We start from the raw sequence: 25028 nt of genomic DNA on the forward strand, positions 1-25028 counted from the left end.
CTCGTTTCATGGACATGCGAGCATGTGAGTCGGCTTCAGTATCCCGGGGTGTTCTCCACATTGTACACGCCATTCCTTATCTAGTCATACAAACTCCGTGTTTTGTACTGTAGTGACTACTTTGACTCCAAGAAATAGAGGAAAAAGTTGCTCCGGTGAGTGGTGCTTTTAAGTGCTAAATGTGAGAACACCGAAACCGAAACTCATCCTACGAAATCCTCCAAGGAACATGGCATTGAAGGTGAGTGACATTGAAACAGAGAGAAAGGAGAGCTGCGAAATACATAAGCTGTTGTAAATGGCATTATTGCTTTCTGGTCCGGACTTCCGTTGGACACAACCAAGCGGTTTCCATTCATTGTTTTTCTTGGGGAATGCGTAGTTTGCTCACCACTTGGCAATTGTAGGAAATAGAAAAAAATCTAAAACGCATCTGATTAGCATTTTTGTCTTGATGAAATACGTTTCTCGGTCAGCCTTTCAAAAGTCAAAAATGTTGCTTGCCGTTTGATGAGTCTCGATTCTACATGTCATGTTGTCGTAGATAAAGTATGAATTCAAACGATCTCCGAGGCTAATCCAATCAAAAGCCAGTTGATTGTAAGTCGTCAATTCTGATTCTGCCCTAAATGGCATTGTTACGACACAATCCTCGCCTTTTGTGGGGGACAGTAATCGTCGAACCGTTTATGTGTGAGTTGCAAATTCAATTCCTAACTAAAAAGGCTGGTCTAGTCCATTACACGAATGAGATGCATTCTTAAAAAGACGAGGAAGACAAGTCTCCCCAATCGTCCAAAACTGGAATGAGTATAGTACAAGATGCAATACGCTCAAATAGTTCAATGTCGTGTAAACAAAGATCCGAAGCTTAATCTCATGATCTGTCATCAGAAGTGACCAGTTGTTCCTTATCCATCGGCGAAGCTAACGGAAAATATCGAGCTAAAACTCATTACCTTAACCGTGCTTGACTCTAAAACAGAACAGATCATTCCAGATGCCCTATTTTCGAGAAATTTCACGTCCAAAACAAAAGTTGTCGGGAAAGATGAGTGATCTTGGAAAAAAAGTCCACAAACCATTTGTGTGGCATGACGTCACGCTTTGTTGTGGGGGATTATGGACCAAAATAATTTCCGAGTATCGATTGACGCCAAAGAGAGACGGACGCATCTCTAATTAACTCATTTAGTTACCATATGATCACGAAATTCCATTATAACTTAGGCAAGGAAAAGTAATTTGTCGTGACAATAGGTGACACAAAAGTCTTTGAATGGTTGGTTCCTTTTTACTCCCAATACTATTAATTCCTATGGAGGTGGTGAACACTGGCTTCTCTTTCCTTATCTTAAAAGTGATATTCGTTTCCTAATCACTACATAAAATTCGAATTTTTGGCCTGCTCTTGGTCAGCTACATAACCTTTTGACATCATACCTTTGAAACAAGGCATTTTAGAAGTAGAAAATTTAAAAATGACTTGCCCTTCAATAATAAATGAATATTTCTATTTTGTTTTTTTTTTTATACCTTTTTGGGGAAAAGTGGCTAAGGGTTGCTAGGAGCAAGAGCAAGCCGATTTGGTGGAGAGCTGGTTCACAGTCCACATTTCAAGAAGTTCGTGATTTAGATCATGAAGATACATGAAAAAATGCCGTTTTCATAACTAAAAGGCTAAAAGAACGTTAATCACTGAAGGATTGATTTGATATTAAGCAAGTAATGACACTTAACTGCAACAGAATGCAAGGGATAATGCCTAGAATTTGGGGACATTTTCGAAACATGAATTGAGAGTAATTGTCTAATTCATTTTCGATAGGATGGTTTTCTTCTTAACCATGAAAGTGGGAAATAAAATGCCACTTTGGCGTGAGCTTATCGCTTTTGAGTGAGTCAAGGTGGACAATTAGATCAAATATCTACCGGATTAGAATAAGTTCAGGGAATGACAATTGACATTGTCTGTGGGAAAGTCAGTCTGAAGTACCTGGAATTATGTCTGGAAGAGATTCTGAGATATAGGCTTTTTTTGTCTCGGGGAAACGTGCCGTGGTGCGTTTCAATCTTTTATTGACATGAAAATTGAGTTTTCTTTCTCAGTTACGCAACAAATTTTGAAATCTTTACTTTTTGCTCGTTTATTAGAGAATTATGGAGTGTGTAGACAAAAGAGCACAATATTGTCTTTGTTTGTAATTCCAACTTCTCATCTTGATCAGGTTTAGGTACGAGTACGTGCATGAGATTCCTGATTTTATTAGTTCCTTCCTCTATACCAGATCAGATCCTGGTTGTCCATTAGACTAAAAATCGTACAACCCTAAGTGGCTCAACAAACAACCTTTAACGCTCCGTTATGATTTGATCCTTTTCTTGACGACAGAGGGCGCTTTTCTAGCTCTGCCCTGCTCAGATTGGGAATTTCTGAAGTACTTGCATCTCTTTTGAAGTAATATTTCAACATTTGATGAATATTTTGCGCACAAACTTTTTCAAATGAATACAATTTGCAATTCAGAAACAAAACCCTTGCAAAATGGGAGGGTTAGTAAATGACAGGTGTGACGTAGCAAGCGATCCTCTTCATGTAAATTTATGAGCAAGAGATCGAGGATCAAGGAGTGGCTCAAAACGAAATGCTAAGATTAAGTACCACGTAAACTGACCATACGCGTAGCAGACCCCAAAAATACGTACGTTTTTGCAACTTACTAACTTCCAAACCAAAACATCATCCCATAAGTTACCTTGAGAAAAGATAAAACCCATTTTGAATTAACATCTTATGCTTATAAGTTGTAGTGCTAGAGCGAGAATAGAGCAAGCATCGTGCGAAGATCCAAGAACTTCACATCCACTCCTTTTCTTGTTCATTAATAGAAGTGTTGATCATGGGTGTTTACTGACGTCAAAGGCTAATTTTGAAAGCTTGCCATAATTCGGGATTCACTTGATCCATAAAACAGATAACATTCAAATTCTACTGAAATTAACCCAAAAAGTAACTACGCTACCATACGTTTCCCACAACTAATAATCTGACCACAATCAAGATATTAAAGAAATTACTTTAACCAAAGAAGCATTATTTGATTTCAGTGTGATCAGATGTTCAGAAATTTTTGATTCTTCTAAAAAAAATCATGATTTGACTTTGATCCTCCTTTACTCCTTTACTGAAGATCAAATGAAGCCAGTCCTTCATCCTTGATTCCAACGCACACACACACAGGCCCCTGTGTGATTACGGGGATTGACATCCTAATTAAGTTTGAAGTTTGGAATTTACCGCAAGACTTGGCAAATGAGCTTCTTCATGCGGAAAATTGGTCATTTTTGGTGCAACATCATCCCAAGTTGTTTCCCCTGGAATTCGTCATTCCCTCGTTCCTTGAAGAGCCATTACAAACTTCGTTTCCAGCCTCGTCATTGCGTTTCAGACAGCAACTGAGCTTCTCCCGTCACGATTTGGATCTTTTGACACTCACCCTTCGAATGACCCGACCATAAATCTCGTTCACATTGACTTTTAAGCCGTTACTTTTTTTTTCAGACCAACACTCTATAGTGGCAATTTTGTAGAGGAAGGGCTCTTCTCAAAGACCATGTATGCCAATCGACCTGGTTGGGATTTCACAGATGTCAACGATTGTCGGGCTTACCATGCAGCCAATCACTCATTCCCAGGTAAGAAAAAAAAGATCCCTAGTGCTCTTCCAAAGAGAATGACTCGAAAGGAGCTTTTGGCATTGGAAATCGTAACCAACCTTGGAAATCAAATCAAGGTCGGGATTGGGGAGAGCGATTTATGGAACGCGTACTTTCATCACGTTTGACGGGATAACAAATGAAGCTCAATTGGAAGCTCCCTCTCCCTCTCTGTCATCGATGCCATAGAATGGAAGAATAGGTCACGATCCTCTTATCTACTTCCAGGACACTGTAACTCCACTTGGGATGGGTTCCTATGCTGGCCATTAACCCGACCAGGCACTGAAGCCAGCCAACCTTGCCCGGCCAACGTCAAAGGAATTCTTAAAGAAAGTAAGAAAATCATCAATAAGTAATACGAGAATGTGTCTTGCGTGGTATAGGAAGACTCACCTCTGACGTCAGAGGGGTCCCGCTGTTGAAACTAGTGACGGGTGAATAGTATATTATTGATGAATTCGTCATTTTGGGACGCGTCAAGAACGAGAGGTGTGTAGAAGAAAATTAAATACAGACAAGATTTTGAGAGGGTTGACCAAGTTTAGGTCAAAGACTTGTAACATTGATCTGCCCAATCTGCCTTCCTCTTGTATGAGGCTGGTTCACCGTAACAGTTATTCACTACTAGAATTTGTTAACCTCTGTGCCAAGAGGTTTGACTGAGATTAGTACATATGCATTTCCCGAGGATTTTTATAATGTTTCAGTAGGATTATAAGATAGTCTCTTTCCGTCTCCCACTTGTTTACCTATCTATTAGCAGTTTTTACAATAAATACTAAATGAAAATGCCTACCCTGGCGGTGAGAAGGTGTTTCAATATTTGTGTAACGCAGGAGGGTCTATAGGGAATTTTTGGAAAGCAGCCGCGGCAAATTGGCTGCCATCTGGTATGTAGAGGCTGGTTTTAACCGCGTTCCAACTACTTGTCTGAGTGAATTAGTCTGCCAAGCCAAAAGGGAGAAATCGTGGAACGAGGTGCTGACGTCCAAGTTGATGTTCCTCGGTTAATTGAGTATTCCATTCACGCCAACGAGAAGTCTCTGGTACAACTGTGTGTATGCGCGGCTCTCTGATAGGACGAGAAGTGGAACATCGGTTTGGAAGTGAGGGATAATGAAGAGAACCAAAGAGCTTGCAAAGGCCCTGAACAGTTAATCACGTGTCCTTGTTCCATTTGTGCATCACTCTCTTGGCTTTCTTGGGGGTGAAACAAAAAAGAATAGGAAGGAGAGTATCAACTATCTACGCATTTACAGAGCTTGACTTGACTCGGGATGCATTTTGTAACACTTGGCTAATCGCTTCGTTGTTGAAAATGCACGTTACTCTTTTCGGGTGTTCATGGGATACTCGTGAAATAAACGTGCTTAAAGCGGAGAGATCCTCTGTTTGCCCCGTCTGCATTATCCTGTGACAAGTATTAGTCATAATTAGTACCAATTATTTTGTTTGAAGTGTAGTTATGATAACCGATATTCAAACGAGTTCAGCAATCCAAAAGGGAATTAAAATCATTACATTGTCTTTTGAAGTACGTAGACCACGAACTTCTAGAGATATGGACTGTGAATGAGCTTCCCACCAAATCGGCTTGCTCTTGGTCAAAGCGACTCTGAGTCACTTTTCGAATTAAACTAATCAAATAAGAAATGTAGATATCTTCAATAAAAGAGAGGTCGTTTGCATATCATTTACTTGTAAAGTGGTTCGGTGCAAAGTTAACTGTCAAAACCTTACAGAGCTGACCTAAAGCCGGCTGAAAGGTTTCAGTAGTGTTAAATGTTAAATTTTAATGTGAATTTTTTTTGTAGTGTTTGCTACTTAACTTTGTACATATTTCCTCAGTTCCCTAAGCATAATATTGGGCTTAAACTTGGGCTCTATTCAACAAAATCTTGAGGTCGCAGCTTGTGCTTATTTGGAATAAAGTGAACGGTTTAAAAGATAAGAAATTTTAAGATAAGATTTCTTAAGATAAGAAAAAATGCTTCCGTTCGCAGTCCACATCTTTAGAAGTCCGTAGATTTGGCCTGATCGTGAGACTTTAACAATATAAGTATAGATGAAGAGTTCCCAATAAGGACCTTTATTGGGGCGCAGGACCACGAAAGGCACCGCTCTAGAAAGTATCTTGTGGTAATGCACTTAGAAGACAGAATGGAACTTGAAACACTTGCACAGATACACTTTTTTTTAACTTGCTCCTTCTCCAAATAACAATTTGTCCCGCCAATCCAGTTCCTTTCTTCTCGTTCTTCGTCGACTGGTATTGGCAATGGAACAAGGCATTCCTCTCAATCTGGCCCGAGACCCTCGAGTTCTCTTGGTTTGTTCTGATATTGGAATCCAATGTTTTGGAGTCCATTTGTTACCTCGATAACTCGAATGAACGTCAAGAAAATAGCTTGTTGTTTTGAATAATTGAAGACGACCCACTTAAGGGCCTTTGCTCGTGCTATTACAATTCCATTTGAGGTGTCTCAAAGGTTCTGTGCTGTCTATTGATTACTAGTTACCCATTTCTCCGAACCAATTCCCATAGTCCCGTTTGAGATCGTAAAAAAATACTGCGCAAGGTCATCAACCTTCTAATGGGAAATGACGATGGCGCGTGTTTAACTTTGGGACCACGTTCATTTGAGGGAGATCTGTAGCTGAAATGAGATATTGGCCTTGAACACAATAAAGAGCTACTATCGTTCTAAATTTGGGGATGAGTGGTCATTCCAGAGGAAGAAAAAAAAAGTAAGCCCTTCGGCCCAAATCGTCATGAAACCTTGACGTCAAATTCAATTTTACTTTCAATACGGACACGGAGAGAAGGCATTACAGTTGCATCCGACGCAATGTTTATTTGCTTTGGGCATTCCCCACGGCCAAACCAACATGGGAAGGTTACTTTTTCTTTTTCCACCATTTGGACAAGGAGTTCTCAGATATATCCTGGTCTTGATCCCCATGTAGGGTATGTTGGGATATCAAGCCTCGAGCAATATTCCGGTAATACTCGGAATGCCGGCCTTGAGATCGAGTTTGATTTCGAGGACCCATTCCATAGTTGTTCACAATTGACCCAGGGTGATGGTTCGTCACTTGTGGTCCCACCACATGGCTCAAGGCCACGTACATTGGTTTGCTTCCAATCAATTGGACGTTACCAAAGGAAGCGTGCTGAGAAGGACTGGGCTTCCACCAAGGGTTATTTGTAGTACTCGAAGGGGTCCACCAAGGGTTACTGGTAGTACTTGAAGGGGTCCACCAAGGATTGGTTGTGGTGGCGGTTGTGGTAGTAGACGGGGTCCACCAGGGGTTGGAAGTAGTGGAGGACGGAGTCCACCAAGGCTTACTAGTAGTCGTTGAAGGCGTCCACCAGGGGTTGACAGCGGTTGTAGATGGTGTCCACCAGTGATTGGCCGTAGTCGTGGATGGAGTGCTGGTGGCCCACCATGGAACGGTTGTCGTTGCCGTCGAAGAAGTCGTACTTGGGGTGGTGCTCCAGGTTTGATGGAACACGACACACCTTTTCTGACTCGGACTGGGACACGGTTTTTGGTACCCAAAGAGCTGCCAGTGTTCGGATTGCGCTCCAAAGACGACCTTGCACAAATATGCTTCCACACAAGGCAGCTGATAACTAGGCTTGGAAGTGGTGGGTGAGGTTGTAGTGGTCACTGGGACTGGTGTAGTGCTGGGATTAGCGTTGCCATCCGTGATACAAAGAGTGACCCCGTCCAATGACAGACAGTTGTATTGCTCCGGGCTCACGTAACCATATTGGGTGAAATGCTCCGGTGAGCTTCCATACATGGTTTGACACATCTGGGCTGGAACGCAAGTGATATCACGCAACCCCCGGTACTGGAAAAGCTTCTCATTGGCAGCATTGGCCACTTGGATGGTTCGAAACGGGTTATTCCAATGACGGTTGTAGTTTGATCCATGGCTTTGGTATTGCGACAAGTACCTCTTTCCTCGGGTTGAGCCTGACGACCTTGATCGGCCTTGGCCAAATCTTCTGGCTTCCACTGCAAGACCAGACACAATCAGGAGGAGACATAGTCCCAAAGGGAACGAAGAAAACACTCGAACCTGGAAAAAAGGGACACAAATAAATCTTAGTCAAGGAAAAAAACAAGAACTCTTGTGTACGGCGTTCCGACTTTTACCGGCGGAAACTAGCTTCGATTTGCTTTAATATTTAATGTCGAAGGAGCTTCTTTGGAGATGCTCTTGTCTCAGCGATTCGAGAATATAAGAAAATAGCTTCAGTTGAGTCGGTCTGATTTTTTCCCCATTACTTTCGTCAACGCAAACGGCACTTAGTTTCCTCCCGAAACATTACTCTTGGAGCAAAGTATCAAATATTCATCCGCCTTACCAATTTTTTTCCTTGTACGGAACAGATGAAAAGACAAAAAATGAAACGAGTCCAGATCCCTCGTTTTCTAATTGGCAGGAACAAAAAGTAATGCCTTATTAGAGAAATGGCCCAAGAGAGGCAGATCAATCAAACATTTGGTTTTGGCTTCGTGGAAGTCAACACATCTGGAAACCTGTTGTCATTCGAGGGTGTGACCTTCCATGAAAATGCGATGGGAAAAGGCCATGGGTTTTTATTCGCCTCAAAGTTCAGTTTGATACGTTCCAAGGGAAAAAAGTTGTCGAAAGAAACGTCTCCTGAGAAAGGGAAATGGGAAGAAAATCCTGTCATTTTTCCCCGTGAGCAAACTGTCACCTTCTAAACTTCTCTGTGACTGGCCATCTTCGTACATAAGGTATATGCTTCTGAATTGAGTGAGCCGTACGAGATAAGGCCGATCAATCATGATATGAAGGCCGCGTCTTTGGCGACTCTGGAAGCAACTTTTGCGGCCAACAAACCAAAGGAAATGGAAGCTCATGATAAGGCCATAAGAAGGAAAACGCTGGATGGATAGTTTAAAGTACATGCCTATTATCCAAGTACACTTGTCCCTTTTCAGATTGTGGAATAGAGTTTGCGACAACTATCAAGCATTAAAGAATTACTGTTTTTATTAAAGCGTTTTGACGCCAAGTAATATTATCAAAAGCAAACCTCTCCATTCAGAATATCTTGGAGCACTTGTCTAGCTTTTGTGTCTCAATGTAAAACCGAAACCGAAATTGAATAACAGCCGATTAGTTTGCGTACCATTGATAACTTCGCAACCGTTTTAAAACACATTTGACAGACAGCAACAAGAGCATGAGTCCCCAAAATGTTTTGCATTATCATAACAACAGGACCCAAATTACTAAAATTAAAATTTATAAAAGCAATGTCAAAATTGGTCGCGCTTGGAATTGGTGTCAGTGAATATTAAATGACTAACTTTGCTCATGACAAAAATCTATGCTATGATATTGCTAAAATTACAAACACACCCTGATGTTGCACAACTTTTTTTCTGCTTGATCAAACACAGATGATAATTTTTGCCACTCCAGTACATATTAGAGATTTATTGGCAATCGAGGCAGTACATACATCTATACAGTTACTTTTTGAGCATGCAAGAATAACAAAGCTCTCGACCAAAAAAGAATGTTTCAATTAAGTACGGCAAATTAATTCGGTCCCAAATTCACGCTTAAGGCATGACATTCCCAATAATTCGCGGCAAAAAGCCGGCCTCAAAATAGATTATAGAATTTCAAATCTAGAAAGCTCGACTCCAAAACGAAAGACCTTACGTCACAGAGTGTTGATAAAGCATAACCTCTCTAAGTTTCATTATGAAAAGACCCAAAGCCCAACCTTCGTCATTCATTTTACCTAAAAAGACAGGGTGGATGTAGAGTAAAGGTCAACAATTGCCCTTCAGGCTATGAACCTGTCGCAAATCTTCATTTACCACGTTATTAATGAGGGCATCCATGCTCTTGACATTTCTGCGTCTCAAGTGAAGTGTTGACTTTCGCTAAAATTGCCATTGATCAACACAAGAAAATTGGAGAAAGTATGAAAGAAAATAAGTAAAAGCCATCCTTACCTGGTACTTCATCACACTTGTCGGTACGGATTCTCTTTGGCAATTGCGAGACTTACGCTCTTTAGACCATCAACCCATGATTGAACTCCGGATATTTGGATAGTACTTTATTACCTTTCTGCGGACTCTGCACCTTTCATTAAGGATGAAAATGTCACCCTTTTGGAACATTTGTCCCTTTGACTTGAGGAAAATGAATGCAAGAATAATGCCTGCAAGATGGCAAACTTTCCCATACATAAATGATCTAGATATCCACTCTACAAATTATGAGGGATTAGCTCATTGATTAGGTCAAACACCTCCCGTTCTGTTTGTCTCCTAATAAGATGTCCGTTCGATTCTCAGCAGTTCGTCTGTCAATCAAAATGAGCTGGTCTATTTAGATCGATTTTCGGGTCAAACTCGGCGAGCAAGAGTTTTCATATCATTAAATGTGCTTTGCAATGAATGAATGCAGCTTTAGTTGTCAAGATGATTGACTTCGAAATACCCATGTAGAGCCGTACACTTAAGTAGAGGCGCAAAAATGAGCTGATGAGGGAGTGCCAAAACTGCTTTCATATATTGTCACTTTTTTCTTCTTTTTTGGTCCGTGGCCGTCTGGTTTATTTTTAACGACATTACTCGCCTAATATTTCTGGGTTTATCAAATGGTTTATTATACATTCATTAACGATTCATCACTCGGATAAAAGTATCATTTATTGAGAAAATATACTATGTGTCTGGTCTGACTATTGGCTAATTGATGAGCTGATGTTGTACAGCTCTTCCTTTTAAGGTATTCTCTCTCAGAAATACTAGGGTTTGATCAACCCAAGAACCACTAGATTATAAACAGGGACGACAGTCTCAAAAAGTAACATCATTTTGTTTTCCTTCAGATGAGACTAAATGCAGGGGGATAAAGTCAACTGGTTTAATTTTCAGCCCGAACCAACCACTGGATCAAAAGTGCAGTTCATAACAATAGAATGAATAACTTAGCCCTATTCTAAGTAATTCACTTCCGCAAGAGGGCTAGCTCATTCCGCCCATATAGAGAGGGATGGCGTACTCTCAAAAAAGTGTCTCGAACTTTTTATTCTTATGGCTTTATGTTAGCACTTGATAGTTTCCCGACTTGCCATGTCATTACCCCATGGAGGAAAAAATGTCCGATGAAAACGCTCCAGCCAGTGTTATTGTACGGTGTTGTCTGGTAATGGGGAACTTTTTTTGGGAAATGAATATTTGGAGACACTGAATGAGTTCCCATAATGGTAGTTTACGCAGCGATTGTGGCGCAGCCCAGCTAGCCTGCGCAAGCGAAAATTCGAGCCAGTACTCTACACGTTTTGATCCAGTTTTTTGATCCATTTGATGATTAAAATACTGTACATCATCATAGCTACCTGTGGGCAGTCTCATTGGAAGAGGAACGCAATGCGTGCACTTGATTCTGAAAAGTCAATTCTCGACCCTAGCCTCCCGGTCCATATTCCAGTAGTTCAGGGTCAAACGAACCTCAAAGGGAAGAGAGTTGGTCGGGCTTCAAGGGTTCATATTTGGAGACCTCTACTCAACCTGAAGAGCGTTCATTCAACCAAAAGCAAAATGATTGCCTGTGGTGACTTCGTCTTGGTTGAGCTTTGTACTCCAACAAAAGCCGCCTGTCGCTACCAGGGAAACAGTAGTGGTCATTTTGGATGATGTCAAATATTCTCAATTCAAATTCAAAACTGTTATATTACATCCAGCTGAACTTAAAAAATCCAATATATGAACCTGTATAGGACAGGGTGGTCGCCTTTTGAATTGCCTAGATCGTCACCACCGGATGGAATCCCTTCGAGCACAGGCAAATACGCACATTCCTCGTTTTATATGATTTTAATTCGGATTTCACTCAGGGCTCAACCCTTAACCACGTGTGAATTTTCAAAGTTGCGCAATTTCCGCTAGGATACACGAAACCCAGGCAATCATAAAGTCGAAATCTCAAGAAGGTTAACGAACTATTACAAATGATCGGCCGCAACAGACGGGATACGATGATAGGCCGTTTTAAAACCTTCTTCCTCCAAAAGCAAATGGCCTTCATTCTGAAGTTCAGTTTGAGTAAATTGAGCTTTTTCGAGCGAGCCTTCAACTAATTTAGTGCCGACTGTTCCATATTGATTGATAATGTGTTTTAGTTGTGCTTGGCAAAATATTTTAAGTCTCATATTTAGTTGAAGCCAGCGATAATATTTTAGGCTTATCCTTTTTTTCTCCCAAGTACAAAAAAAAATTAAGTAATCTTGCCTGACAGATCTGACGCTAGAAATAAATTTTCATCTGCGATGGAAATGAAATTTGACTCATTGACTCAGTCCTTTCTTTTCTTGGAAGTCTAGTTCATATTATTTCAGCTAAAAGTGGGCTGTACCAGAATCAAAATCCTTTTTGCTCACACGTTCATACAATCAATACTTAATCATTGATTTCTGATGAAAATCTGGTATTTTTGGACATGACGCAACCTTCAAAGGATGATTATCGCTTTAACACAAATGGTACGGAGAATGGCAATCTGCAAATTAGTCACAGCTGTGGACCACTGGAATTGTTTCTTTTCGAATCTGAACAAAACTTGGGGCTTTTAGGGATGAAAAATAACAATTGATTCACGCTTTGACTTTTGATCGGTTCTACGTATGTGTCAAATCAAAAAATGGGATCTTTTCGAAAAGCTCTGGCAAACGCATCTGTTTGCTGATAACTATTTTAGTGATAAAAAATTGCCTCCTCAGATAAGTCAAATAGATTTGCAAAGCTGACCAAAGCTTTCCAAAACGTGTGAATGTCAGCTAATGGCCACTTTGATGCTTGGTTGCTCAAATGAAAATATTGATTTGATTGGAACTTCAAGAGGCAGCACGATTTTTTTTTCGTTTAAACCTTTGTATAATTTTGTAGGGAGCAAAATATAGTTTCATGCTCATGTGCTTTGCGCATACAATCTTTCATAATGCTTTTAAAAAGTGACTTTTAAAACTATATGAAGTCCCACACGATATCTGGTCACGCCTCAATAAAGCAAGCAAAGTTGGAGACAGAAAAAGAAAGTGCTCCAATTTAAGACTCAGCATGTACCTTTTTATCTGGCTCCAAGAATAAAAGTACTAAAGAAATGCAAATACGATGGTTCTGAAGTGAACCAAAGAAGTGTGATTTTTTTTTCTTAAAGATAGATTCTACTCTTTTGTTGAGACGTCCTTGGCTGCCTCCCAAAAACTCGACAAAAGCCCAAAAGTCCGTTATAAGGCGAACCATTTCATTTCTACTTCCGGGATCGTGGCTTCTGAATGATTTGAAGATGCTTTCTAGTCCAGATTCCAAAAAGAGACGTGCATCACCAAATTCAAATTCTGGCGGAAATTTTCGAGCCTTGCTAGATCCTCTTAGTGTGCGGAAAGTGGAACTAAAACTCGAATTATGATCTTCAAATGAGAAGCGAACAATCCCCTTCAATATCGCATTTGGCATTCGCAATGTCTTTCTCGATCTATCTAGTTACTGCAATGAGATCATTTTCAACGATAGCATTTGTGGTTAATTACTTGTTAAACAAACGGAAAATATAACACCTCACAAAAATCTAGGAATCAAATGCAACTCACTAAAACCCAAAAATCTTACAGTGACATATATGGCTCCTTAAATGATTAGCACCAATGAATTCAAATATCTGAAGAGCAAAGCGAAAGAATAAGAATTCTCATCGATTTGTACTGATCCACCAACGAATCATTCATTGTTTATCTATTGGAAGGAAGAATGGGACCCTCATGATTTTCCCTCAACGATTGTTGTGCTCTTGTTTCTCAGTACTTGGGCCTCCATAGAGCATCCTTTCGCTAGGAAACACGTTCTTCATCTTTTATTAATGCCTGTTCCACAAGACCCGAACTCAGTTAACCGGAACCTGCTCGCCCTGGCCAAGATTCCCAAGAGAGGTGATGCTGTAGCAAACTGAAGATTCTCCAACTTTCCTAAGCAAGCAAAAACTCGTCAAATGAAAAGGATAATTAACTCCCCCCCACTCTGCACTTCTGTGCTTCAATCTTGTTCGGTTTCTTTTCCTTTTTGAAAGATTTTTCAAAAGGTGTTTTGGGAAGCCTTGATTTGGAACAACATTCGCTAATTCAATGAATAGGAGGGCTTATTCCCAACCTCAGATATGTCAGACAGACAAAACTAATGTTAAAATAAACTTCTTTTGACATGCCATGGCCGAAAAAAAAGATTAGTTTGTAGTGTTACTGGAGACACTATTCATAAAGCATGGTTTGAAAAGTTTCGTTCTTAACACTTGAGCTCATTAGAAAACAAATATTGAGCAATTGGCCCTGTGGAACCGAATATTTGTTGGGGGCTAGATAAGAAAGCGCAATTTGACGAGCGGAACGTAAACCAGTTTTCGTGAAGCATTGGATTTCATTTCATTGCCAATGATCTTCGCACTTCTGGGCCTTTATAGATCCTCAGAGTGGAACGAAAGGGAAATGCATTTCCTTTGTCCTTGCTTGTCTATTCAATGACAAATGGGACTCAAAAAAGTCTGCAATCATTCACACCCACACTCCTTGATGTGCAATACCAATTGTCTTTTCCAGAATTGGCACACCGAAAGTGCTCTGACAATGGGTTCTGGTTGGATGGTGAAGGTCTGGAGTCTTTGGATCCATCTTGGACGGATTTCACCGGCTGCTTCACCCCCGAGCTCACCAAGGTCATCGAAGGCTTTTATGCCAATATTTCGGGTAAGGACGCTCATCCTGAGAAGATTGAGTGGTTGTTTGGATTGTAAGTGAGAGAGTAAATAATCAACATTGACGGGTTTGGATCTTTACAGAGACGGAGGCCGAACAAAAAGCTAGTATTCTATACAATGCCAGATTGTTCGAGATGGTCGGCTACAGCGTGTCATTTCTCTCCATTCTGGCCTCACTCGTCATTCTGGCTTCATTTCGGTGAGTCATTGATGCGAGACGCTAAGCCGACAAACATCGGAATATTAGGTCAATAAAAAAAACAGTAAAAAATGCGTCTTCACGAGGAACGTCTTTGTTTGACAATTCGTTGGAAAGTTTTCTTGTTATAGAAAAAGTGACTTTTCACTATAGGTTTGTCATGTCGCGTTCTCTGGCGGACAATATGTCTAGAAAAGTGAAATATGATATTCAGTATTTTTGAAGTTGTCATAAAGTTCGGTTTTGGTGGTGGTTCGAACAAAATGGATACTTAATAAAGTCATTTGTTCTAGATTGGTGCTTCAATCTATCCGCCTTGGCCGTACAGTAAAGTTCGGTTTTGGTGGTGGTTCGAACAAAATGGATACTTAATAAAGTCATTTGTTCTAGATTGGTGCTTCAATCTACAAAAAAAAAGAAATTCCAAAGATGGTAAAAGTTGTGCATTTTGAAATGAAACCTATTGGAATTCTTTTGTTAAAAGCACTAGCATAAAGCTCTACTTTGCGGATTAAAATTAAACACGGCAAAATATCATTTGTATCCCATGGCGTACCAAACAATGTACAAGTTTTAGAATTTTTGTTTGTCTTCACATCATTCTAGGGAATAGACAAGTTATATCAATTTCTGGTGTTTCAATGTTTGACCTTCAAATCCGGCCTCTGTTGCGAAGATAAGAATCCGACGAAATGAATAAGCGTATTCCAAGTCTACGCCACGAAACGAGACACCCGTCAAGCGAATAAAGTATCAAGAGTAAAAAAAAATGTATTACATAAAAACAAAGAAGGAAGCATCCACTTATAACTTGACAAGTTTATATCCGATTTGATCACGCATCTGAACTTGGCCCAACGCCAATTTAAGGTACGCATATTTCGGAACAAATAAGCCTTTTATTTTCTTTGGCCATCCAGGCACAGGTGTGGCTCTTAAAATTTTATCGCTCTACTCTTGTTCCACATGTTTGCGAAAGTCAGTAAAAACAATATGAAATATAAAAAAAGCGATGAAAATCTGGCCCTCTTTTGCTTCGAAACAGCTGCTCAAGAGACTGGATGAGTGGTTATTAAATTTGGAATTTAGAGCCACTTGATCCTTTTGCGTTTCATTTTAAAACCGAAATCTCGGAAGATAGATGATCTAAGAAACGCTATTTCACAATTTGAGGGACGAGAAAAACTCTCATTTTTGCATTGCGGATTTGTGTGATCGATTAAAAAAATAGCATTCAACGTAAAACTTACCATGCCTAACAAAATTGAATGTGTCATAGTTCTCTCACAAGATCTCTAGCCTGAATAAGAGGTTACCTTTGACAACGTCACCACCTACACGTTTTTTTTTTGAGTCTCGAATCAGAATTGGCAAAGGTGGCCAAGCACTCAAGAAAGGCGTTGATCTGCTCAATCTGTTGAATGGATTGTGAAATGACCCACCCGATCTAGTACGTGACAAGGGATTTATATCTCCCATTGTCTTTGAATATGAATAACGTTGAACAGACATTGGGAATTGGGCTAGAGCCCATGTTATCCGACGGCATATATCGAAGAATGCGATATAGGTGATCCACATTGTGGCTGAGGCAACTCTTGAGCAATAGTTATCTGCTGAATAAGAGCAAAGAACCTGACCCTAGAACAATCTTTCAGTTTTGCAGTTTCATTGATGATCGAGTAATGAGCGTTTCATATCGCCATAAAACATCGATCGATCCTCTGACGTTTTCAAAAGTCATGTTTGGGTGCTGTCAGAGCTACATGTCAGCACCCTTTTTTGCTATAAGCGACTTGTAAAGCCATTTGCCATATTCATGTTTTCAACACCTCCTCCATCAAAGGGTTTACATTTGAGTGCTTGAGTGGAAGCTCCTTTTCCCATTTCCGAGAGAGCGTTTCACGTTTCGTTTCAAAGACCTCCTTTGAAGTGTTATCCACCCTCTTCTCCTACTTCTGGGGCATCTTGGGAATCGAGGGATTGGAAGTGAAAATGAAACGGAATAAGGTAGATAGATGTCTGTTGCTTTGACCTCATTGCTCCACTTTCTACCCTTTATCCTCTTCGACGGCTCAAGAATGTATTGATGATAGAATCTTTTGAAAAACCATCGCTGGGAAAGGCAGATCTATATCGTGTGGTTGTTGTTCTTCCCCAGAAGTCTGCGCACCAAGGAGAAACGAATTCATCGACACCTGTACTGGGCCATGTTAATCCAGGTGGTGATTCGGCTAATCTTGTACACCGACCAATTTGTGTCACGTCAAAGTGGAGCCATGAGCGACCATCAGCAAACCGTCATCTTGGCCAATCGAAATTCCTCCAGAAACGGGACTCAAGCTGTGGTGCCATCGGCTTTGGGCAGCAGTTTACCCGTTCAAGGGATTGACAACACGGTAGGATAGCGATTTTTTTTTTCTAACATGAAAATTGTGGTGGTACTGAATATACCGTACATTAATGCCCGCCTAAATCTGAGGGGCAAATAGAAATGGACAAAGGAGCACTCAAAGCCGTTCAGTCCACTATGAATTGGTTCTGGTTTTGACCAACTCAGAAATGTTGAACAATTGGGTAGATTTTTTGCCCTGGAAACTGGATCCCAAAAGTTATTGAATCAACTGTTATACAGAGTTATTTTTTTTCATTGTTTTGTAGTCTCGAACAAGATAAACACGATTTCTCAAACTGGAGTGCTTGAGATTAGTCATATCTATTTTGCCTTTTTAAGAATGATGCCGAACGATTGTTTTAATTTGCAACAATATTTTGTACTGACTATCAAAGGCAAATCTATCATCAGTTGCACCAAATTTGAGATATGTGGAATTAACGTGATTTGCCTCTCAGTCCCCTATGAGTTGGTTCTCGTTTTGACCAACTCATAAAAGTTCAAAAAAGTAAAAAAAAATGGCTTTGAATTAGGGAATTTTTTTCTCATACAAGATATTTCTGTGACGAAAGTGAGTACTTCAATATCCCAAATATTATATTATCCCAAATATTTAAAAGTATATATTTTACTGAGAAATGTGATTCAACATTATTTCTTCATATTTCTGATGGGACAAAAACGAATGAAAGAATGAATCAAACAAATTAAATGCTGAAAAACCTTGTCCCTTTAACAGCGTTAGACAGGAGATTTTTCAGGCAAAAGACCAAAAAACAAGTTGTTTTTTTTGTCACAACTCTACGGAATTATTATGAAGTATGACATAGTTAGCTGCTTCATTCCAAACTGTAGTACTTTGAGGGTTCAAGAAACCCCAGATGTGCTCAGGTCATGCATGAATTGCCATGATGAACTTGTGATTGACTCGAAATATTCTTTGAATGACTGCGTCCATTTGCTCTTTCCCAAGGATGCGTTGAAACATTGATTAATCGTCTCCTGGAACAGGGAGTGAAAAACGACTCATTAGAAATACCCCAAATGAGGAGGTGTCTTTCATAATTGAGTTGGCAAAAAGTCGACACTTTATTTGCTCATTTGCATGTACCTGAATGGATGCCAAAGCCAGGATGTCAACATCTGTTTTTGATTTCGACATCCAATTCAGACATGTTCATGCACAGAGACTGTCTTTTTGCTTCATGTTCATTTTGACAAAAGTCGCTGTTGTTGTTATGCCGCAATTGCCAGCCACAAATCAGTTACAATAAAGGCGTTATTCAACAAAAACGGGTTAGATGGGATATACGCATTCGAGTTAATCAGACTTTTCCTTTCTGTTTCGGTGAAGTGTTTCCATCACCTAGATGAAGATTATAGTCCCAGCCCTGTTGCAACCGCAAGAACGTTCTGTTCTTGCACATCTCAAAGAACTGGCTTGTGTCTGGCCCAGACGCTTTTGCTAATTTAGCCTTTGGAAGGACTGGTTTGGGTAGATTGTAAAATATTTCGTTTGACCCACCCAAAGGCTAGACCAAATGCTAGACCCAAAAAAAGCTTGCTCAAACCCCTCTCATGTAATGTGCCAGAAGAAAGCCTTTGCATGGCATTTTACATTTGGGGTCTCTTTCCAGAATTTGGAGGAACTATCAACGGCTCAAATGTGCACCAGACATACTTTTATGATTATTATTATTCTTTATTGCGACAGATTTGTCATTGGACTATTGGTAGATTTGCAGGTTTACGTGATGACATTTTTTCCCTACTACGGTGTCTTCTCTATGAAATTTTAGGGCTGGCTAGTTTTGGGTATCAGGATTATCTCAACATCGTATTGAGTTTTGTGACATTTTCGATACATTACCTAGGTTTTTTTACAGTATTTTTCAAATTAAAGCCATAAAAAGTAAAGTTCATCTAAAAACAACAACTAGAATTCCCAAACCCAACGCCGATTTTTTTTGCCTTTTTTGATTCAAGTATAGTTTTATAGGGTATATTTACAGATGAAGAAACTTCATGCTAACAACCTCGTCATTGGTCTTCATTTACTGGATCTAGATATTCATTTAAGGGTCCTGGCTAGTTTCAAGGTTAAGTGTTTTAAAGAATTGAAAAAGCATTTTGTCATTGGTTCAAAATTGGTGACATTTTATTTTTTCACATACCTTTTTGTTATCTTAAACCTAACTGACTTAGTGCTAAAGATATTTTGCATGTTAAAAATGTGCTGCTCTTCATTCACTCTACGATGAATATTTGGCCTGAAATAAGCATTTTTTTCTCAGTTTGGGTTGTCTGCTCCAAGCATTTTTTTTGCTGTTGTTGGAATGAGTTTTCGATACATTTCCATTTCTTCTCTTTCCAGCCATATCTATGTGAAGGCTTCTATGTACTATTGGAATACGCTCGCTCAGCCATGTTCCATTGGTTCTTCATTGAAGGACTTCATCTGCACAATGTACTTACCATAGATGTATTCCCAGCCCATGGAAACATGAGGTAAGTAAAGACCAGATTGATTCAAAAAGGCCTCCACTAAATGCGCAGGTGTCAACAACTCAACCACGAGGTTTAGCGAGTCGGAAGTCAGTTTTTCCGCGCAATTAAGTTTCAAACCCAGGCCATATCTGCGATTCGTAAAGATCTCACCATCCGATCCACTAACCCAATTGAATCACAAATTTCAGAATCTATTATCTCATCGGCTGGGGTTTGCCTGTGATCTTCACCATTCTCTGGGCCATCACGACTGGTTTCAATGTGGATGCAGACTGTTGGTATGGATATAACCACACCAATTACTACTACATCATGGAGGGGCCCCGCCTGGCTGTCATCGTGGTAATGTACTCAATCTCTTAAGAATGACACCCAAGCGTGAAATATGAAGAAGGCCACTGTACAGCCATGGCCTTCAGGAAGAAAAATCCCTGGCTAAACCTGATATTTATAGACGATAATGAGAAGCTGCTACTTCACAGCGATCCATCAGGTTTATTAACGGTGCACCCCACGTGGTGATAACAGATCTTTTTTAATAACATCAAGCGATTTGAACCTTATGGAACATGTTATTCCACTCTTTTCTCACTTTCTTGTTAACATTTGTCAGAAGAAACCCAATAGAAGAGGGAAAAAAGGAACGTGAGAAATTCTTGCCGCTTCCAGTCAATCTATCTATTCATCTATCTTGCCACGAATGCATTGAAGGATCATCTTTCAGATTTCCATTTGGGTATCTTGACAGTTTTCGTCTCGAATTGGGAGAGTTTTCTTTCGTTCGTTTTTTTAGTCAGTTAATTGGCTTGAGCGTGATTTCTTGGGGGATCGGGGTCAAATTAAGAAGTAAATAATTGGACCAGATCCGATCCAAACAACCCTCAAGAGACCACGGTAGTAATCCTTGGTAATGACATTTTAAAGAGAAGATTACGAACAAGTATTCCGAAGAAGTATTACGTGACACAGAACGAGATTTTACAAATCAGGTTGCAGAAAATAATTTCTTGGGAATCAATTGTGAAATAATTTCGCTCTCGCTTTAATTCCAGATCAATTTTCTTTTCCTCCTGAACATTCTCCGAGTTCTTTTGACAAAGCTTCGGAACAACAACTCGAGTGAGACCGAGCAAGTTCGGTAAGACTGAATGGAAGAAGCATAATCATGCCTAATTGATGCATTCCTTGGCTTTATCTTTTGGGGGAATATCAAGGCATATATAATTTCAGTTCGTCTCTTGTGGGTTTCAGAAAGGCCGTGAAGGCAGCCATTGTGCTTCAGCCATTGCTGGGCATCACCAACAGCCTTCAAATGATCTCGACACCTTACGATCAGAGCGTGACGTATTTCGCCATTTGGTCATTCCTCACCACGTTTTTGGTGTCATTCCAAGGGTTCTTTGCTGCCTTATTCTATTGCTTCCTCAACGGAGAGGTGAGTGTATGCATGCATGCTTGCATTCGATTGATTGAACATTTGCCAAAGGAGTAAATCTGCCAAGTGCCCCCTCGTTTAAACGATTCCGCCGATCTTTTGCAGGAGCAATATAGTTCTTGGGAGATATATCTTGGGGCAAGAATTGGACCCTTTTCAAGGTGTCGATTCAGTAACTAAGCCCAGAGACATTGGTTACGACATCACCTCGGCTTATACGAGTACATAGAGGCATCAAATGGGGCCTACTGTAGTAGAGGCCAATCCCTCCAAGTCTAGACCCAAGAGCTTTGGCCCTTATCTCTCGCTGAGTTGACAGATTCAATAGAACCGACATATATTTTTGATAGATTAAGAGCGAAAGTGGTATGACAATGAAATGAGTTGACCAACCATTGCCACTTGGTCGCAATTCATCACTTTTTGTGCACTTTAAAAAGTCCAATGAAATTTATTGCCTGAATTGTTGGTCAACAAATCCGTTATGCTAAAGCATGGCTAAAGATACCTCTCCTATTGGGGGGTGGGGGGTGGGGGGTATTGTGGAAATTATTCATTTAGAGTTGCATTTGATTAAATATATTAAATTCATCTGGAATCAAGTAAGAACGATCGTTTTCATTGGCATGCTACTTTGCCATTCATAATTTTAGACAGGTTGCATTGTTAATCCTAATCGGACCTCTCGACAAACTTGCGTGATGTTGAGTCGTTTGTTCCTCGATCAGTCTTCACAACTTGAAGATAATTCGCCAAAACTATCCCTTCATAGTTTGACGTGCAGAAATATGGCCCAGATTTGTATGAATATTATTATAACAGTTAGGTCTGACACAATTTAGATGTGATAGGCGGTGCCTTGTCCGGTATTAAATTGGTTCTCTGTGGGCGTGATTGGCGTTTAAAAGCTTTTTGGGCGCGGTTAGGAAGGAGAATCGAACCGGGGACTTTTTTTATGGCAAGCCACTGTGCTAACCACTACACCATGGCAGTTCCCATTGACATTGAATCCATATATTGGCAAATACGAGTATGTCATTAATCGTCTTGTAAATTTTCAGTGCTTTGTACTAGTCGAAAACAACTCAATTTCCGATTGACTTCGTTCACGCGCTATCGATCCTAACCTTGAGCAAGAGAAAAGGCAATTGACCTTAATTTCATAACAAATTATGGTTGCTTTTGTCGTCTCAATTCTCCTAGCCCCAAAAGGAATGGTGAAATCACGTTGTTTTATTGCTTGAAATATGCTGTAGGTTCTTACATGTAATATAAGGTTCATGTGAGCTATTCTGCAGCAAGCATCAGGCAGATTTGGCCCGTTTGACTTTGACACAAATTTGAGTTGCCATTGTCGAACTCTCTCAAGATCTTCTGCATGAATACAGTTATAAGGTACACAATAAACAGTCATCACCTTTTTTTCGTTCACGGTTTGTCAAGAGAATTGTTTTCAAAAATCAAGTAGTTCCATTCCGTCCTTGGTTTGGGCCGCCTGACAAGTCTGACGTTCGAAATGAATCCGTCATCTTTGGCTTCTTCAAATAAAGACTATTACAGTTAAGCTTGGTGGGGACATCACGCCCTCTTACGGCTTGTTTGTTAATTGCGGTGTAAGATGGCAACTCTCCGGCTCGACCTGCCAACTGATGATGAGCGTCCCCATGAAGGCATATTCCTGCTCCGTCATCATAACCAACACAGATTCTTACCTCACCATTGGGAATGAAGTCATGGCCAAGTAAAAACTCTTGCTAAAATTTAAATTTTCTCGTTCAATAGGATAAGCTCACGGAGGCTGATGTTTACCCCTTTGCTCCCCAGTGCCCCCTTTTCACTTAGGTAGGGATGTGTCAAGGGTTTGGCTGTGGCATAAGTTAATTGCAATAGTGTGGTAATTAGCACAACTAGTGTACGAAGAAACCAAAGAATAGTGCTAGAAACGATTAAAAAGATTAAATCTTAGGCTATTTTATAAAAAAAAAATTCAACTACTAGTGGGAAAAATGCTGTAATTTTCACGCTTGATGCATCACTACGTATCCGAAAGATGGCGCTTGGGCGCAAAGGGGCACAAAAAAAAAACATTTTGGGGCTGCGATGGCATCCTATTGATTAATTTTGTCAAGTCCGGAATTGCTCATGAAGTAACGTATTGGCTAGCGTGTGCTCTACCGATTCACTGCTAACGCTTTACGGTACTTCTAATGTTTCTGTACTTTTGTTATGAAATGCAATATCTTCTTGAATATGGAGCCAAAAAAATGCCATTGTTCCATTCACGCTTAGGACCAGATGCAAATTTGACAACCATTATCGTTGTTGGTGTCTGGGCCAAAATATTTTCAGAACGCAATAGATGTTGGTTCTTGGTTACAAACAAAATAAAAGATGCCCATATCCGCACAAACGTAGTGAAAATAATACCGTACATCTCCTTTTTCCTTAATAACACCCTTTCAATATGGAAGGGCGATTGCAATCAAAAATAAGTCGCTGTTCTTCATGACGACCAAAATGTAGAAATGATTTGTGGTCAAAGCCAAAGACTTGAAAAACATGTGGTTAACGCCGCCGTCTGCGGACTGTTTTCATGTTAACAAATTTTCTCAGGACAATAGTTAGCAGGCTTGCAAAAAGTCGATTAGGTCCAAACATGTTGCATTAGGAACACAAGGGAAGGGATGAAAGAACTCTAGTATTGGGAGAAATCAAACTATTTGGGATTGTACAGTATTCAGAGACGGTACGAGAAATATCTGTCTGATTCTGTGAGTGTTCAAGAGTATCCATGTGCTTTGTCCGGACACTCGAGAATCCAGGCTAGTTAAAACTATGAAGTCCTCCTCTCTCTTTTTTCTGGGGCTCCTTCATTGTTTAATTTACTTCCCTCTGACATTCGAAATGTCGTTGATCCAAAGGCATCTTTCCAGTCAGATTTGGACAAGCATTCCCCATCAAAAGCACTATTCAGCGGTCTGCCAACTCAAATCCGTTGAATGCGAAAAAGAACTTGTTTGTTTAAATGCCTCAGTAACTGAAGATGTTCTCCATTTTCATTTTTTTGCTACAGGTCCGCACAGTAGTTGGAAAGTATCTTGATCGTCGTCGGGAGGAGCGAGCCATCAATCAAAGAACTTCGTCCTTCTACCATAACAACACCATCGCTCTTAATAAGGACGAGACTATTGCCAGACCTCAGCGGAGGGCTTCCACCATTTTGGGGCCACTTCAGACCAAATTCCAGAGCTTTAAGATCAAATCTCCGTCCACGCTGCGGCCATCCTCTGCAGAGCGAGGTTTGAATAAGAACACAGTCGCTGAATTTCTAGTACATATTTTGTCTGGAACCAGAGGGCAATGTTATGGCATAATTACTTTTTGACATGCTTTGCCAATGTTTGATCGTACAACAGAAAATGTCAAATGCGCATTTTTAGCTATTTCAAACAAAGTTGAGTGGTGTGCGATATGTTTTCGGCATATCTGATCTATTTTTGACTTTCGACTTGGGCAAAACATTTTTTCAAATTAGTCGTTCAAATCGGGCACAGGCGACACATTTGTGCCATGTGATCTTTCCCCGAAAGAATCGAAGAGGATTCCGAACCCAATAAACAACTTATTTGTGATTCCATCATGTTTTACAGCCAGCCCCTCACCACCGTTGAAAACACAGGAAATCGAGTTAAACGGTTTCCATGTTCCCATTGGGTCCAATGAATCCCAGAGTCAGGTTCCAGAGAGCGAGTCTCTCTTGCCACAAATGGAGGAAGCCAAATTTGACAACGACATCGATCTTTCGGAGGTCAAGCTAAACAAAACCTGAACCATTGATGTAGCCTGAGATTCAATACAAGAAGCTATTTTGTACAAATAATGGATATCGTCGCGATTGAAGGATCATTTGCGCAATGATCCTTTGAGATCCAATAAAAGGAAACCTCACTTTA

General features: G+C 40.2%; 1 protein-coding gene across 2 annotated transcripts; it reads left to right on the forward strand.

Annotated features, from left to right (window-relative positions):
* Positions 1 to 25028, forward strand: LOC131882311 (PDF receptor-like). Of its 2 annotated transcripts, none has more exons than XM_059229415.1 (12): positions 1 to 241; positions 3563 to 3696; positions 3946 to 4053; positions 14381 to 14527; positions 14620 to 14737; positions 16899 to 17136; positions 19507 to 19640; positions 19829 to 19982; positions 20693 to 20778; positions 20892 to 21075; positions 24149 to 24374; positions 24726 to 25028. In XM_059229415.1, the coding sequence occupies exons 2-12, from the start codon at positions 3615 to 3617 to the stop codon at positions 24902 to 24904; spliced, it is 1656 nt and encodes a 551-aa protein (XP_059085398.1). In that variant the 5' UTR covers positions 1 to 241; positions 3563 to 3614; the 3' UTR covers positions 24905 to 25028. The 2 variants fall into 2 exon arrangements, with proteins under 2 accessions (XP_059085398.1, XP_059085399.1); XM_059229416.1 differs by having other exon boundaries at positions 16902 to 17136.

This window comes from Tigriopus californicus, chromosome 6, assembly GCF_007210705.1.
Source record: "Tigriopus californicus strain San Diego chromosome 6, Tcal_SD_v2.1, whole genome shotgun sequence".
Lineage (NCBI taxonomy): Eukaryota > Metazoa > Arthropoda > Copepoda > Harpacticoida > Harpacticidae > Tigriopus > Tigriopus californicus.

What these genes read in the sequence shown, in the direction of transcription:
- LOC131882311 (XM_059229415.1), top strand. Translation starts at nt 3,615, where the DNA reads ATGTATGCCAATCGACCTGGTTGGGATTTCACAGATGTCAACGATTGT. An exon ending in AGCCAATCACTCATTCCCAG is followed by an intron (nt 3,697 to 3,945) that starts GTAAGAAAAAAA and finishes ATCTACTTCCAG; the next exon opens with GACACTGTAACTCCACTTGG. An exon ending in GTCATTCTGGCTTCATTTCG is followed by an intron (nt 14,738 to 16,898) that starts GTGAGTCATTGA and finishes GTTCTTCCCCAG; the next exon opens with AAGTCTGCGCACCAAGGAGA.